Source organism: Phalaenopsis equestris, unplaced genomic scaffold, assembly GCF_001263595.1.
Source record: "Phalaenopsis equestris unplaced genomic scaffold, ASM126359v1 Scaffold001236, whole genome shotgun sequence".
Taxonomy (NCBI): domain Eukaryota; kingdom Viridiplantae; phylum Streptophyta; class Magnoliopsida; order Asparagales; family Orchidaceae; genus Phalaenopsis; species Phalaenopsis equestris.
In genome coordinates this window covers 319602-337783 of record NW_018165675.1, presented here as the reverse complement: position 1 = coordinate 337783, position 18182 = coordinate 319602, and the positions used below count along the sequence as shown (strand labels likewise).

The 18182-nt window shown below is 35.7% G+C and overlaps 1 protein-coding gene across 1 annotated transcript in view; it reads right to left on the bottom strand.

The window, feature by feature from the left end:
* Window positions 1–16169, bottom strand: part of LOC110033608 (lipoyl synthase 1, chloroplastic) — a 29072-nt gene extending 12903 nt beyond the window's left edge. Inside the window, exons 1-5 of the mRNA XM_020737645.1 lie at window positions 16052–16169; window positions 15561–15943; window positions 14545–14726; window positions 11872–11962; window positions 11541–11698 (exon numbers count right to left, since the gene is read on the bottom strand). Of these exons, the coding sequence (XP_020593304.1) occupies window positions 11541–11698; window positions 11872–11962; window positions 14545–14726; window positions 15561–15935 (806 nt within the window). The 5' untranslated portion in view covers window positions 15936–15943; window positions 16052–16169. The remainder of the gene's footprint in view (window positions 1–11540; window positions 11699–11871; window positions 11963–14544; window positions 14727–15560; window positions 15944–16051) is intronic.
* Between the last annotated feature and the right edge of the window lie 2013 nt (window positions 16170–18182).

The following is an 18182-nucleotide window of genomic DNA, read 5'->3' as shown; positions in this document are numbered from 1 at the left end:
CCCCCCACCACATGCCTTCACAAATTCCCTGCTCCACGCAGCTGCAACCGGCTCACAAAGCTAGCAGGCATCACTCTCACCTCCCTACCCTCATTTTTTCACACACAAAACTCAGCTACCAGCTCTCTCTTAACAGCAGCATACCCACACATCCTCATGTGCCACCTGCAAACCTCTGGAACCGCGACAACTCTCGCCGCATGCAGCATGCAACCACACCATCATGCAAGCAACCCAATCTCTAGCGACATTACTCCCTCACCCACTGCTCCTTGCTTAGCTCAACACACAACACCCCATTCACCTCCCAGTTGAACTCCAGCACCACATCGACACAGGCAGATCTCCCTCTCTTCAAGAAGATTATGGTAAAATGAAGGAAAATGGCAATTAAGAATCTGTAGAAAGAGTTCATACTTGTCATTCTTGGTTTTTCTGTTTAAAGCAGGTAATAGTATTTGAAGTTTGGCAAAATTTAGAGTTGTCATTTTTACTGTTTTGCTTAAGAGAGCAAGCAGGTTAAAATTGAGTAGAATTTATAGTTGTTGCTTGGATGTTCTTATAGAATCCTGCTCCTCAAAATTTGCCATACAAACAGTCAATTCTCGGATTCAAAGTAAAACAGAGAAGACATGAGTTTAATGTTATGCTGGGATTAAATTTGTTGTTATGGTTGTTTAGTTGAGAAGTTTGAGTCAAATATTTCATAAAATGTATGTATATATGCATGCCTACGTATATAAATATAAAACAGAAAAAAAAAGAGAGAGAAATATATTGCCTTGAAATTCATGAAGGTTTACCAAATTCATCATCTCGCCTCATGCTAAAGTATAATATTTGCAAACCCAAACTCCTGAAATTATGATTGCAGTGTATTTTGCATGACTAGTGGAATCCTATACATGTTTTTTATAGTGTGGTGAGGCGAAACTCATATGTGACACTCGCGATGCAATTAGCAATTCATAATTAAATACATATACGCATTTTTCACATTACAGTGAAGTAATTTGCAAATTCTTATGCAAATAATATATACATGCTTTTTGTAATGTGGTAGAGGATGAAGATCAAATTGTGATGTTTACACAGCTCATAGCGCGGTGAGCAAACCCAGCTCTCTCGTTGCAGCCCTCAAGCAGGGATGATGACATGAGGCTAATGGATTATGAACTGATAGAAATTTAAAATAGGACTTACAAAGAGCTTAAGCAGAATCTAGGTTAAGTTTAATTGAAATTTTAAAAAACACGATTAAACACAAAACTAAGAAAATAACAAAGTAAATAAATTTTAAAAAATAAATAAATCTTAAAAGAAAATTTAATTAACTTGCAGGAGAATTAGAACTTCACTGAAGTATATAAGTAATCTTCCTATATTCAGAAACTCCAGAGCACACAATGAACTGAACTCAAAACAGAATGAAATGAACTGAAGCTAGACTTTTATTTATAGATGAAAAAAGATGCCACGTGAGGCCCGCTTGAATGTGATAAATCATATAAGAATGAGTTTTTTCACCCAAGTAAAGCCAAAAACTAGAAATAACATCTAACCTAATCTAAATCGGAATATAATTTAATATAAACAAATTTATTTCAAATTTGTACCTAAAATGCCATCAGATTTGCACCCGCTAAACAAGCGGGCATAACGCAAGTCCCTTAATAAATAAGGTGCACTGCTCTCAATGTTAAATTGTTCATGTGAATTGCCAAAGTTGAAAAAATCCTTAGATTTGTGTTTCTTGATGCTATTCCAAGCTCGGATACATTGGAATGAAGAAAGCACAAATATTGATGTTTTAGGGTTGCACATTATTTGTGTTCTAATGTGCATAACCGCCTTGCAAATGAACTAAAGTTTATGCAAGTCTATTGTGCAAGTGCATTTAAATATGTGCACGCTATCAAAGCCGAAAACCCGCATGTGCTCTAACTTGCTTCTAAATGCTTGAAATTAGGCGTATGAGTATGTTGCATGGGCTTGTTAAAAAATTATATTTTGAATATTACACCTTGAAAAACCTTCACACTAATGAATTAAATAGCAGCATATTCTCCGTCGCTCATCTTAATTCACTAAATATAAGCATATGAGGATCTTGTGTGGGCTAAATGTCTGCTTAAACTTAAACCTATTTTGCTCTGGAAAATGTGCAAGCTAGCTAAAAATAGCATTTTTCGTTTAAATTATACCTAGCACAGAGAATCCAAATTAACCTGTATGTGCCCTACTGCTTATCTTAAATGCTTGAACTTAGGCATTTACGCTAGTCCAAAAATAAATAAATAAATAAATAAAATATAATCACGTTCACTACAATAGGCGTGCAAATATTTTGTATTTTAAATAATCTCATTTTTAAAATTAATAAATTTCAATATATATTACATGCTCTGAAGTGAGTCACCTTGTTTATAGGAAAAGACCGTAAGTCTCACTCTGTTTGGTCTGGCCCTCCTACTATAAGAACCGAAATTGACAAAATTGAGTCTTCATTGGCTCAACCTATTTCTCCTCCATAAAAAGAATGGAGTTGACAAGATTAATATTATTTTGCATGCCCAAGCAATTAAACTACAATATAATAATTTCAAATATCTCCCTGATGGTAGTTGTATTAAAATAAAATTCAACTTGAGGAGTCTATCCCAAAATTAAAAAAAAATCTAATTATAAAAATCTAAAAATATTTAAACGGAAAACCTACCACTAAAAAGCTTAAAGGAAGATTCATCCACCCTTCAAATTTGTTTGTAGAGGGAGACAAGTTTAAAATTAACTCAAACTCATAAAGAATTAATGTCATATCAAATATACTAATAAGTTCACGCATAAAATAATATATATACATTTGTTCATGTTGGTTTAGGGTTCAATTTTTTCGTGGGTTGGTTTCGGAACAGCCGTTGGCATCTCCTTCTCCCTTCAAGAGTTGTATATAAGGGTTCCGAGTTGTGCTTCAGTTGTATCTCGTTATTGAGATGGTGTTTGTCCTTCCTCTATCCTTCCCGCATCGCACCCCATCACCCTCTCTTACCGCCACCACCCAGAATATAAGGATTTGTTGTTTTTCTGTAGCTCCCCACCCTCCAACCCTACTGTCGCCCCACTACAGTCATCGGTTGTCGCCTTACTTTACCTGCTCCCCTCCATATTTATTGTCCCAACCCCAAACAACATATTTATTACTCCACCTTCCAACCCACCTAACCGACACCCCTCCACCCTGGATCCACGTTTGTTTTGTGTCATTTGTTGTATTTGCTGCAATTTCATATTTTTGTTTGTTTTATAGTAACTTTCTATTTAAATTTCAGGTAATAAAACTTATTTAACATCGGTGTTTGGTTAACTTCATTATTATTTGGTATCAGAGCTAGCCTAATCCTAGTCTTATTTAAAGATAACCAAAATCAGGCCAAAAAAAATTTTTTTCCCACTCAAAACCACCCCTATACATCCCTTTCACCCCTCCAAATCAAAGCCCTAGCCATGCCACCTAGGAGATAAGAGTCATAAGTTGATCAAGAACTTACTATGGATGAGGTGCAGCGAGAAATTCACCGACTTCAACAAAGGCTAGATGAAAAATGAGGAAATGGCTCGTGAAGAGATCACCTTTGATCATGACAACAATAGTCGAAGGGGGATAAAACCACGAAACTATAGGAATGATTCCAGTGAAGAAGAGGATATGCCACAATGATTCGAGATATCAAAGGAGGCTGAGAGAAGAAGTGACTTTTAGCGAATAGAGAGAAATGGGAGTAAAGGTCAAATTTTGAGAGGCGAATGAATTTGGACAACTACGGCGAATAGAGAGAAATGGGAGTAAAGGTAAACTTATCAAATTTTGAGAGGCGAATGAATTTGGACAACTACATTGAATGGTTGCAGATTGTCGAAAAGATTTTTGAACACAATGTGGTGTTAGCTGAAAGGAGAGTGAAGCTTGTTGCCATATAGCTAAAGAAAAGTGTCTCTTTGTGGTAGGAGAATATGAAGTGAGAGAGACAGAGAGAAACAAGATAAATATTTGGGAGAAGATAAAGAAGAAGATGCAGAAAAAGTACATACCCCCAAACTACCATCAGAATACGTTCTTGAAGTTCCAACACCTGCGACACACGGAATTGACAGTGGAGGAGTTCACAATAGGATTTGAACAACCTATGTTAAAATGTGAGTAGACAGAGCCAAAGGAGCATGCTACAACCATATAGTTGGGATGCCTAAAGCCCTCCATCGGGAATGTTGTCCAACCACAATCATGTTTGTCATTGGGTGATGTTCAGACCATGGTACTGATGGTGGAGAAACAACAACAACAGAGCAAACACCCATATATATTCAAACAACCACGCACAGTTGAAGGTATTAGCAAGAGCACACCCGAGGAAGTTATGAAAACTATCTAGAAAGATAAGAGCTTATCAGAGTGAGAAAAGCCCGGGAGGAGAAGTATACAAAGTACAGTGCCTGCAATGAAGTGTTTCAAATGTCGTGGGTCATGGGTTTGGGCAAATCGCTTCCGACCGTCGTACTACTCGAGTTATTTTTTTTCACTGAGCATGAAGTAATTGAAGAAGTGGATAGTGGTACAAAAGACAGGATATAATGAGGATGTGTCGAAGTACCAACTTCTAACTGATAAGAGCGAAATGCTTGTGGTTTGATGTGCCCCTCAGACTGAGGCTACGAGAGAGCAGAAGTGGCTTCGCCACATCTTTTATGCCCGTTGTACTGTGAAGGAAAATGTGTGCGGCCTTATCATTGATAGAGGTGTAATAAGAATGCGACGAGTACACAGATGGTAGATACGTTGAGTCTTACTACTCAGAGACATTTCCAGCCATATTCTCTGACTTGGTTGAAGAAGGAGAACATGGTTAGCATTGACAGGAGCTGCCTCGTGGAGTTTTCTATTAAGGACTAGCAATAGAATCAGGTGCAATGTGATGTTGTGCCGTAGATATTTTCCACATTCGATTAGGGAAACTGTGGCATTTTGATCGCATAACTAAATATGATAAGTTCAATAACACTGACTCATTCATAATGGATGAAAAATGCATAGTTCTCCGCCGTAGATATTTTCCAAATTCGATTAGGGAAACTGTGGCATTTTGAACGCATAACTAAATATGATAAGTTCAATAACACCGACTCATTCATAATGGATGAAAAATGCATAGTTCTCTGACACTCCACAGAGTCTGAGGATATAGGCGTTCTTTCCATCAGAGAAGAGATAAAAAAGCAGGTATCATACACCAAATAGCCACTACAAAGATAGTTTCAGGATATCCTGATCGACAACTTACCGACATAGCCGCCACCATTAGAGGAGAGTTCACTTTGTCTTCACTTCAGATAGAGATGACGAACATTGCGCCAAAAGGAGTTTGCATAGTACACTTGGAACGGAGTTACAATTCAGTTTAACAAGGTACCCTCAGATGGTTAGACAAGCAGCGATGGTTACTTGCAATTTGAGAACCCTCCTCAAGTGTTTTGGGGGGAAAATGCATCTGATAGTGGGATCTGAGTACTGCTAGAAGCACAGTCAAAGAGCCTCCAACTCCGAGAGATTACAGCATTTTTACTACCTTCAAAGGGTCTGACCTAATTCCGTACTATGAGGAATCAGAAGCTTCGACATATGAGGTTCAAACACTCTCAATCTCAGGTGACTAATGTAGGAAGTTAATTGTGCGCCCCAAAGCTAGATCAAATCGATTTGTCTTGGGATATATATATATATTTGTTTCTATTATTTTAGGGTTTAATTTTTTGTGTTTTTGTTTCAAGTCAGTCGTCGGCGTCTCTTTTTTCCTTCGAGGGTTTTATCCAAGGGTTTCAAATGGTGCTCCGGATGTATTTCATTCTCGATGTGGTTCACCACTATCAATTAGTAATAGATAGTACAAAGAAGGTGAATACCTCTATGTCAATCGTGTGATTCTACTAGACATTCTAACTTTTGTAACAGGTGTGAGGAACTTCATATGCTTCATCAGATTGAAAACATCTCATTTTTTTTATCTTCCTTATCATCATTATCTTCTATCACAACATATTTAGAAGGCTCCTCCCAAGTAACTAATGGACAATCATGAGTTTATTTTTGTCATTATATATCTTCATTTCATTGAAAATGATATCCCTGCTCCTAATAAATTTATGATTATTATAGACCAATGAAAGTACAATTGATAAATTTTGAATCAAAATTACTTCTAAATCCTGCATTAACATGAACATATGATGAACTAACAAATACTTGCAGGTGACCTCCTTGTCGCTCCATGCTTCTTTAGGTAAGCATTCATTCAAAAGCACTGACGGATTACGATCTATCAAATAAACCTCATTGTTCATTGTTTCTGCCAACAACTGTTTTAGCAAGTATGCATGCTACATCATACTTCTAGCACTCTCTGTGATGCTTCTATTCATGCGCTGAGCAACACCATTTTATTGTAGTGTCCTTAGAACAGTGAACTCATGTCTAATTTCTCTTGAAGCACAATAACTCATGAAACTCTAATCATAATACTTATTGTCATTATCTGATCTGAGACAGACACTTCAACTCAAGCTTCTCATTCTCAATCATGATTTTTCACATTCTTAAACACTCAAATACATCAAATTTATGTTTCAAGCAGTACGCCGATACATTTTTTGTGCGATCATCAATAAAAGTGACAAATATTGAAAAACCTCCAATAGACTGAACTGAAATAGAACCGCGATCAGAATGTACTAACTCCAACTTCTTGGGCTTCAACTTTGACCCACTTTTAGAAAAAGTAACATTCCTTTGGTTATCATAAACACGATCTTCACAAAAATACAGATTTATAGATTTTAAACCAGAAATTTATTTTTAGAAAGTATGGACTTCATACATTTCTCCCATATGGTCAAGCATAAGGTGTCATAGACCTGCATCACCTTTTATTCCAACAACACTAATGAATTCAGACAAATCATTGATCAAATAAAGGATGCCGTCAATATTGCCCCAAGCCATCACTATTGCTTCTTTGGTCACCTTTCATGAATCGCCTATAAAAGTAGTCATATATCTTCACCTTACAAGCTGATTTATAGAAATCAAATTTATCTTCAAACTTAGAATCTAAATAACTTCATTGAGCTTCCAGATTGGTTCATTTGACACCCTGGTATCAACATCACCATTTCCAACAATATTATAGGCCTTGTTGTCTTTCAAAAACACTTTTTGTAAATCATATTGAATGTAATTTTTAAACATGTCTTCGTTGGGGCAAACATGAAAAGAAGCAACTGAATCCACTATCCATGAGTCAGTACCATCTAAGAACAAAATACAGGAGTCCCCTTGGATTTCATTTATGAAGACATATTGGCAGAGAGCTTTCTATCTGAACCTCCACCAAAGCATCTTAGAAGCTTTGTAGTACTTCTTAAAGTGACATTTCTTCCCACATATCTAGCATTCATATTTGTCTTCTCTCTGACCTGAACTTTCCTCTACTAGACTTGAATCTTTCTATGTCTATGTTTCTATCCAGATTTATTCCTTTGTTTTTAACCTTCAAAGCAGAATTTGAAATTTCACCACTTGCCTTCTTGTGAAATTCATTCAGCACTAACCATACAATGTCATCAAAGTGTAACTTCATATTACTTGAAGAATTACTCACCACAGAGATTAGTTCATACCAGTTGTCTGGCAATGAAGATAAAAGTAATAGTGCTCTGACCTCATCATCAAATTGATGCCAACAGAGTTAAAATGATTAGTCACAATGCTAAAGTTATGGAAGTACTAAGCCACTGAACTACCATCCATCGTCTTCAAATTGAATAATTTTTTCAACAGAAAAACTTTATTTTAAGATGAAGGTTTCTCATACATTCTTGTTAGTGCAATCATGAGATCACAATGTTAAAAGTAACAAATGAGAAAAGTGAAAGATGGATCAAAATTATGGTTTTTGCATTCACAACGTTTAAAGTAACAAATGAGAAAAGTGAAAGATGGATCAAATCTAGTGTTGTTCGATCAAAAACTTCTTATTATTCTAGAGTTGTCAATTCCGACTTATTGGTGATTCCTTCGAATGGCAAATACAATCTATTTTAATAAAAAAAATCTTTAATTTGTATTTTCCAGGAAGAAAATTTCAAACTGTTGAATTTCTTCATCTTGTACCACGCTTTGTCGGCTATTGTTCATACTCAAACCAAATATCTTCAAAAAATTCCATTGGATACTACTTGTTAAGAAACTTATGAGGAAATGAGAAACATTGATTTGAAAGATCCGAAGCAAAACTTAGAACATAAGCGCGCAAAGTGAGAAATCACAGAAAAATACAAGAAAATTAAGACTTAACGTGGTAAAACTCAAAAGCGAGAAAAAAATCACGGAGCCACACCATAACAAGAAATCCACTCTGAAAAATAACGATGATAGTATAAATTACACCACACTTAAGGCTCTCTACACTTTTGAAGCTCAAGGGCAATCCTTGCTCTCATTTGCACAAGAGAAATCTTGAAATCCAACTGTACATTCTAGCAGTGAAATCAAAATTTAAACCTAAACGGCTCAAAAAATGGTTACTAGTGCCTGGCGCACCCCCGAGAATTGGTTTGTCAAGCGCTCGGATTCCAAACATGTGTCGAGCAGGGTTGCGCCCTCCTAGGAGCTAGATTGTCGGAGGCTTGGTTTCTGAAGCTGAAAATGAGTTTGAATGGAAAAGGGGGTGCCACTCTGACACAGGGACACCCAGTTGGAGCATTAGAGCATCCATATTGGACTGTTTGTGAGCCCCATTGCAGTGCCTAGGTGCTGCATCCAAGCACAAGGGCGCCCAGAAAAGGAGATTCTTGCTTGAATAAACAGCTGATCACCTGCAATTAAGCTCCACATATAGCACAAGTGTCTCCATTTGAAGGTCTACATGCACTAGTAGAGACTACATAACCTACAAAATGCCCATGCTACAATACCTCCATAAAAAATAAAAAATAAAAGTTCTTTCTAATGAGGAGTTTTATGTTGTGCATCATAAGCATATCATAAGGTTCATAGAAAAGAATTAATGGTTAAGGTTAAAAACATTATGTGAGCTATCTTGTTTTTTAAGTTTAATGTGTTGTTTATGAAGACAAGTTATGCTAAGTGTTCATGTGCCATTTTATAATTTCCTTTGGCTATAGTTAATATTATAAATCATGTAGGAGTCTTCAAAGAATTTGACACCTTCAAATGCACATAAGTTTAGCATCATATCATATTATTCAAAAAGAAGATGTTAAGAGATTTCATATAAGGTCGAGAGAGAATGAGCAAATCAAGCTTCATATTTTGACACTAAATTATCTGAGAAGTCAAAGGAAAGCTTGTAATTATTATTTCCAATAGAATGATGGCCAAGGAAAGTACAAAGCCAGCAAAATTAATACATCAGCCCACAATTCAAAAGAAAAAGCAAGCCTTTGCACAAGCAAGTAACCACCAAATCACCTTCTAAGTTTAAATAAGCACTACAATTCATAGGAATTTTTAAATTTTTAAGTGAAAAATGTTGTGGATGGTAAAGATTGATTTTTTTTTTTTTTTTGGCTATAAGAAATTGTTAGGAATTTTTAAGTGAGAAATGTTGTGGATGGTAAAGATTGATTTATTTTTTTTTTTTTTTTGGCTATAAGAAATTGTTAGGGTGATTTTAAATGAAATTTACGTGTTTGCCTTCGCCTTCTTCCTCTTAGGCTTGGCGGCCAAGAGCATTGTTATTTGGTGAGAACATTTTTTACTAGTTGACTTTTAATTTTTATGTGAATTTCTATTCTCTCCCTCTCTAGTTCATCCTCTATCAATCTTAAAAACTCATTCCAGCTCCTCTCCAATAAAAAAATAAAAGATTGTCAAGCATACCCCCAACCGAACAAAGTAGCTCAGATCAAGTTTTGATTTGGCCCAAAGTTCGCCAAGCAAAACAAATTGAAAATTTTGTAAGAACTCCATATCAGCATTTCAATCATTCCCAAATTCTTTGCAAGTGTTTTAAGCAATAAATAAGATAAATTAAGTGAAATAATCTACATTCAAAATCTGCCAATTGGTCATAAATGAACTAGCCTTGTTATTTCTATCAGATCTCAACAATAATCCCACTGAAAAATTTACAATAAACTCCACAACTAATCTAAAATAACATTCTCACTGTTTCCGCATGTTTTAATGGAAAGAGGTCACCCTTGATCAAACTCTAAATCTATAAAACTTGCATGGTGCCCTCGGCCAAAAAGAGGTTCACCTTACTTGGCCTACCTTAACCTCTCCGCCACTATTCATATATCCTCCAAATCACCTCCCAAGTATTCCAAAGACACAAAGGCAACTTATACAGGAATAAAAAGCCATTGGAATATTTAAAACAAAGATTACCCCAATTCACATGTTTCAATATGGATCTTAGATGAGTGTTCCACTTCCATGAGTGATGGTGGTGTTGATTCAACATTTTGGTTTTTAAAAGTATTACTTTGGCGCTTATTTTAGGTGCATGGTTCTAGAAGCTAGCAATGTTAAGATTGATTAAAATAGCAATGCATCTACAATAAAAAAGTTTTATCATTTAATGTTGGGCAAAACTAAATCAAATTTATTAATTTTGAAGGACTTTTATAACGTTTTCCTGATGGATTATTTGGTTTAAGTATTAGGAGTGTAGAGTAAACCAAATGCAACGGTTCTGAAATTTCAAATATTTGGTTTAGGAAAACAAACACCTAGTAATTTGTGAGGCATTTTGAAATTCTTAGCTTATTTTCAGTGTATTTAGAATTTTCCCCATTCATAAAAATTTCAAATACATCGCACAACAAACCACTCGTGCGACTTCCCTACAATGCCTTTGCCCAGCACAACACCACTTCTCTATATTAGTAACGTTCATCGCAACTCGACACTTGCAAGTGACCTCTATGATAGGCAATGCTTACCACAACTCCACCATGCTCGCTCAAGCCTTCATATGCAACCTCACTCACACCAGCACCAACGATGCTTAAAACTGACAAAACCCCCAAACAGCTTGCATCACCATCCCAAACTAGTGATGTCACCCTCACTGTCATGATGCCACAATACCGTTTGCGATAGTCACCACCATGACCTCCATCATGCATCCATCCCAAAGCATGCAATGTTTTTTTTTTTTTTAAATTAATGTTAACTATTTCTAAAACAGACACATGAAAAAACCATTAAATTCCAAAAAAATGGTATTTACTTCACATTTAAAATTCTTCTAGATTTTAAATACTTGCAACCAACCCCTAGAATAATTGTTTCAAAAGCATATTGAGAATTCATGAAATCCCCTTCAATGATGCAAACTTGCTGCAGGCTATATGTACATAAAGCGAAATGATGAAATTGAGAATTACTTCTGCAAATCTCTGAAGAAGAAAAATGAGAAGCTTATTAAAATACAAATATAGTTTAATATTTGGCTCACCTTGCTCGAGGATCTCGGACAATTCTTTGAAGGCGTTTCACAGTTTCAATGTTATGAGCAAAGACGTCCAGCCCAGAATGGACAAGTTTGAACACAGCTTCTAGATCACCACCGAAATCAGAGGTTAGACACTCAACAAGTATTTCAGGTTTGAGATTCTGCACCACAAAAAATACCTCACGATAATTTTTGCAATACTAGTCACAAAGAAATAATTAACCTTGTTATAAAACAGAATAAGCAACAGCTACAAGAGCAGAAAATCAATTCATAAATTCCTCTAAAGGTTCTACCAAATAAACTGATTTATTATTTACATCAGCATATAAACCTTCAAAGCCTTGACTGTCTCTGCAAAGTGACCACTTCCACCATCAGATAAGTCATCTCGATCAACACTTGTCAATACAACATAGTCCACGCTGCCAAAAATATAGAACAATAGAGCAAAATATCCATTACAACTAGTTAAAAATTTTAAATATTAGAGAATATATTGTCTTACATTTAAATCACAATTACTAGATGATGTGTAGCAAAAAATGTTAAATTATCTTTATGTTTTGCATATGTTTATGGATGTAATTGCACTTTAAAGAAAGATATTTTATGTTTTTCATGGAGGGTATTAGGAGTGAAGCAAAGTGGGAAAGAAATGGAGCAAAATGAAGATGACTTGGAGCTATGGAGGACACAGGAGACCAACGCCTTGACGCCAGGATTTTTGGGCGCCTAGGCGCCAGTCCCATGCTAGGAACCCGAGAGGCTAGTGCTTGTGGGCACCAAGGCGCCACTACCCCCAGCACCTTGGCAACAGTATTTTTGGCGCCTATGCGCCCATATGAAAAACTGTAGACATAGAGCCTGGCTCCTAGGCACCAGCAACTGCCTGGACATTTTTCAACAGTTATTCCACACGATGTTGGGGGTTATTCACCCCGATAAAAGAGTCTTTGGTGAAGGAGAAAGAGTCATCTTCTCAGTCTTTGGTCAGTCTTTTGCTGTAGAAGAATATAGGGTAGAATTACTTGAGTGATTGGCGAGGAATTTGAGTTGAATTGTAAGAAGAGTTCAGATTAGCGGCAAGGGAGCAGGAAATCCTTGGAGGAGCATTATCAAAGCATTGTAAGGAGTGGAAAAGCTAAGTATTGTGCACTCATGTATTTGTATTTTCTGTAAACAGAATTTTACAGTGGATTTACTTGTTTTCAAAAATGTTTTGTCGTGTTTTCTCAATGCTTTCTGAGTAAACTTTTTACCTTTCCCTTGTGGCGATTAAGTAGGTAGTGTAGGGTTGAAGGAATGCTTTTAAAATTGTTTTTAAATCTTTAATGTGATGAGTAACCTTCAAATCTTCATTTACTTTTCATTTTGGCCAAATGATTAGTTAAAATGTGTTTTGACCCATAATGACTCGATAGAGCTATGGAAGAACAACTGGATTAGTCATGTTGAACTATAGGGTGCAAAGTACACTATAGGGATATGCAGATGTTAAGGATATAATCTTTGATGGGTTCAAATTGGGGTTTAAGGAATTAAAACAAGTTTAAACAAACTTCTTTATGCACTCGAGAGAGGGTAAAGAAGAGAGTTGCTTCTATTTATCACTAGCCTCATTTATAATTTCTAATTTTTCATTTCTTTCACTACACTTAAATCATTATAAGGGAGGAGGGCAATTTTACCACTTGATTGTCACCAATCCAAATCTATTTAGTAAAATTTTAGTAGGAATAAACCTTTGAGAGTAGTTTGTAATTCAGTAGGACTAGTTAGCATAACTTTAAACTAATTTACTTTCAAGCTAAGAACAAATTTAGTAGGCTAGAAATTTTCATAAAACTTAAACACCTCGTTCCCTGTGGGTTTGATAACCTAGACTCAAAAGTCTCATATTACAAAAGCGATACATACACTTGCGTAAGGCTCCAGAGTGCAAGTGGACTTGGACTTAAAAACCTCGTTCCCTGTGGGTTTGATAACCTATACTCAAAAGTCTCATATTACAAAAGCGATACATGCACTTGCGTAAGGCTCCAGAGTGCAAGTGGACTTGGACTTAAGTTAAGGCTGCATCAATAGACTAATATTCTATTTCAATTTGATATGAAAACTGATAATAACTAACGCAGTAGTAGTGTTGTCTTGATAGCACATTATCAACCTTTTCTCGATACTATTTGTTAGGAATAGGATAGAAAATAATGGGATATTTTATTTCTCTTAGTGGCTACCAAAATAGGACATTAGAGCTTACTTGTGGTATATTTTTTCCTTTCCAATGCATTTATGGATAAAACACCATCATCATCATCAACAACAATAACAACAACATCAACATCACCATCGTTTTCTAAACCAACTGGAATCATCTCCACTCATTCCAGTCATCCTTAATGAATCTTTCCATGAACATAATTTACTAAAATGAAAAATTATCTAAAAAAGATATTTTAAAATATACATCAATCAAGTAAGAGAAGTGAAATACTTACTAATTTTCAAATGTATTTCGAGAACTAAGGTTTAAGTGATGTGTTTGTCTTATAATTTCAAAACGCACAAAACAGAAACTCAACATATGATAATTTTTAGGTTACAGTAGGCTTGAATGGATGTTAGGAATTAAATTAGTTAAAAAGGATTACATACCAAAATTGTATGTTGGAACTTATAGCATATTAGAAAAAAATTCACATATGTAACGAAAATAAATTTATCAAAAATATTTGATTAATTGAAAATAGACACAAGGCTGGTTGTATGCAAGTAGGCATGAGGCCAATTATAAAGAATAAATGCACAGGGAATCCTATCGATTGATTCCACACATGAAACTAGTAAATATTTAGTTATTTAGAATTGCACGGACAAGACTCAAAGCTAGGGCCTCTGTCTGGAAACAAAGAAGCATACCCGCTGAGCAAGAGGTCTTTGATAACCAGTACTTTAATCTTCCCTAACTAGTTTACAAAGGTCAACAAAAGGTTGAAGAGCATACCCCCAGCTCGCAATTGCCTTGGCGGTATTCTGAGGTTCCATGGGATCTGGAGGAGCAGGATTTCTGCTTGTTTTTACAGCACAAAATCTACAGCCACGAGTACAAGTATCCCCTAGAAGCATGATGGTTGCAGTTGCAATACCATCTCCTTCTCCTCCTGCCCCTCCACCGCCATTCCAGCACTGAAGAAGATAAATAAAATAAAAATGTGTTTATTTATGAGTTTAAAAGGCCTAAAAGCATGGAAAAAATATACATTACATATATACTGCAGTTTTAACTATAAACTTTGAGAAAGCAGATGCAAATATATAGCAAGATAACCAAATTAAAAGGATCACCACAAGTATAAACCCCATGAAATGACTCCACGAAGTTAACCTACAACTTTCATACCAACAGCCAACTAAACATCTGAGAACCCACAACCTGGTCCATAGAATAACATTCAAAAGAAACAAAGTTTAACAAACAGCAAAATTGCAAGCTTTCTTGCATGCATCATAGAAGCAGCCAAACCTTCTTGCCAACCATCCCATTTTCTTCCAAACTAAGACAATTAAGACATTTTAAATGCAGTATCTCGCATACAACAACAAAAACCACAAGCCTTTATTCCACTAAGTGGGGTCGGCTACATGAATACATCTTCTCCATTGTGTCTTACTGGTAAATGCAGTATCTCGCATATCAATGAAAATTTAACAGAAAAGAAAATTTATTCATCAAATTAAAATTGAAAGGCTAGAAGCTAAGAGAAAGAAATGAGAGAAAACACATCCAACAGTTAAACTAAGAGGAAAAAGGAGCTAGATACATGAAAAAAAGAAAAAAACTTGAGAGAGAGGGAGAATGGATACATAGCACCTTCCTTTACTATGACTGCCCGACATTACGAAGCCATAATCCCCCAACATGAACACGTCATTTTTTCATACCACAATTTTGTATGTCAATTACGCATCAAAACAGCCGTTTTTGATATAAGCTAAACATCACCATCATTCAATGCTTACCTCCCCAATATTAGGGCATTGAGCCTCCACGCACACTGTATTTAGCTTTAACTCAGAAAGCGACTCCTGCAACTTGGAAAACTTCTCCCCCTGTGGCGCCCTCTGACGGAGCCATCCCGGCTTCTTCACACTTAGATCTCTACCAGTATGCACCCCCATCCCTCCCGGATACATCGAGGCCTTACCCGATGAAAGAGCGGCGGAATCGAAAAGCGTGGAAGGCGGCATGCTGGAGCTCGTTTCCACCGTCTCTGAGGTATCAACGGAATGCGATAGAACTACCAGCGACCGATTAGAGAAGCTTGCGCTTCTGGGTTTGGAAGAGAAGACAGGAATCGGCGAGATGAAAGGATTGGCAAGTGATTTCTGAAACATTCTCGATCCTGTAAAGTGGGATTGTTCAAGAGCCTTTGATGCAGGTTGATGAATCCGAAAAACCAAAGCCCTGAATCTCGCATGTCAGAATAAGGTTTGGAAGAGATGTAATACACCTCACGCTGATCACTGTTGTGATGATCGCCTGGTAAGAGAGGAAAACGGAGAATTGGAAGAGAAAAAGATGAAATTTTGCTCAGCCTTGCAAGAAGCGAGTTTGTCAAAGTTTTGGGCCTTTACATGAACACCTACCAAATAGTACGTATTTACATTAATTAAATCTTTCATACCATGCCAAGAATATCACTAATTTGCTTTTAAAAAATTAACATACATCTTTCTATGCCTGGTTTAAAAGAAATGGTCAGAGGCTATTAGATTAGGCCCCAACCACCCCTAATGTATCTAAATACTCGAGTACCACCCTCTATACAGTCATCATAGCAAGTGAGAGAGATTCGAACCCCAACCAGATGATACTTACAATTGATTAGCAGAAGCCAACTGACAGGTCGGAGCACGTGGACTATTGGTTCGAATCTCTCTCAGTATATTTTGTCTGTCTGTCTGTCTGTCTGTCTGTCTGTGTGTGTACCTCCAGTCGTGGACTGTTGGTAAGCAGTATCTTTGAAGGTCGCAAATCCCCTCAGTTCACTAGTTTGAATCCCCATCTGACCACTTTGTTGGTAGTGAGGGCGATCCTCGAATAATTTGAAGTTTGAATATTAGATATATAAATAAATAAGAATTAGATGATATATAGGTAATCTTTATTTTATTTTTTATTTATTTCTGGGAACTTGTTAGGAAATCATGGTGGGTTCACATGTATTTTGCATATTTAATATATAAATTTTATTTTTTATATTTATACCACAACAAACTTCTATATCACGTCAAAATATCACTATTTTAACTTTCAGAAATTGAGGTACAATTTTTAATACACAAGATGACTGCAAATAAAAAGTAACATTTTTGTATTGGTCATGTAAATACATAAGAATTAGTTGATGTGTATGTAAATTTTTTTTTATTAATTTTTAATCTCAATTTCTAAAAATAATTGAATTTTTAAATTTTTTGTCATTTACATACATAATACTTAAATTTTATATAGTTATATATTTAATATCTAAATTTTCAATACATGCATAAAACATTCAAACCTTTAATATTATATAAAAAATATTCATATTGTTAACTTTTAAAGGTATAATACACCCTTTCATGCTGAGATTTATGTCAGCAAGGTGTTATAAAGACCAATAATAAATTTTAAGTGTTAAACATGTTAATACATAGGAATTGTGTACCATGTAGATAATACACCCTTTCGTGTGAATCAAACGTTTAGTCGACATTTTGAAAACGCTGCCGCATTTATAAGCAGCCCCAAACGGGCTCTTAATCTAACCGGTAGCGAGAACAAGTCCCTCCACCTAAGTAGCCCAAACAGTGGGCGAATAATCGCCCTTTTTTTTACTTTTATTTAAATTTTCTTAACTTTAATAGAAAATAAGGAAGTTTTAAAAGTTATTTTAAAAAGGTAAAAAAAACTTTCAAATTTTTAATTAGAACAAACTCATATTAATTTTATTTAGAAGTTTTATTGAGATGTTTGTTTAAAAATAATTTATAAATTTTCTTAGAAATTTTTTCTTATTTTATAATTTTAGCATTTAATCTTTAATTTAGGACGAGTGACTTGAAACTTGGAAACAAAATGTGAAATGAATAAATCGGTGGTAGGTTTTGTGTGGCTCCAGTGGCAGATAAGATTAGAGATAGTCGTCTTAGATGGTTTGGTCGCATTAAACATCGATTATGAGTGTCGACTCTGTTCGTTTAAGTTATGGCTGGAGGTATGTATGATCCTATCTCGTTTCCGCTAATCGATTTAAAAATTAATTTTGTAAATCGAATATGGTATAGAGAATATTTTACATTTGGTATCAGAGCATTGATTAACCTCTGCCTTACTTACTATGTTTCACTCTATGCTTAAATCTTGGTTGAGATATTAAGGTTAATGTTCGTTCTTATTGCCCGTTTTTGTGAAAATGTTTTGATTTTGGGGCATTAGATTTTTGACGTTGTTGATCCAAAATAAAACTGGAAATCATGTTGAAATTAAGTTTCTAAGCTTTTTTTGTGATTTAAACCATTGATTTTGGCTGAGAAACCGTTAAGTTTCTCATTTGGAGTCGCGAGTCTGAACCGGGTCTAGATGACCCGGCTGAAGGA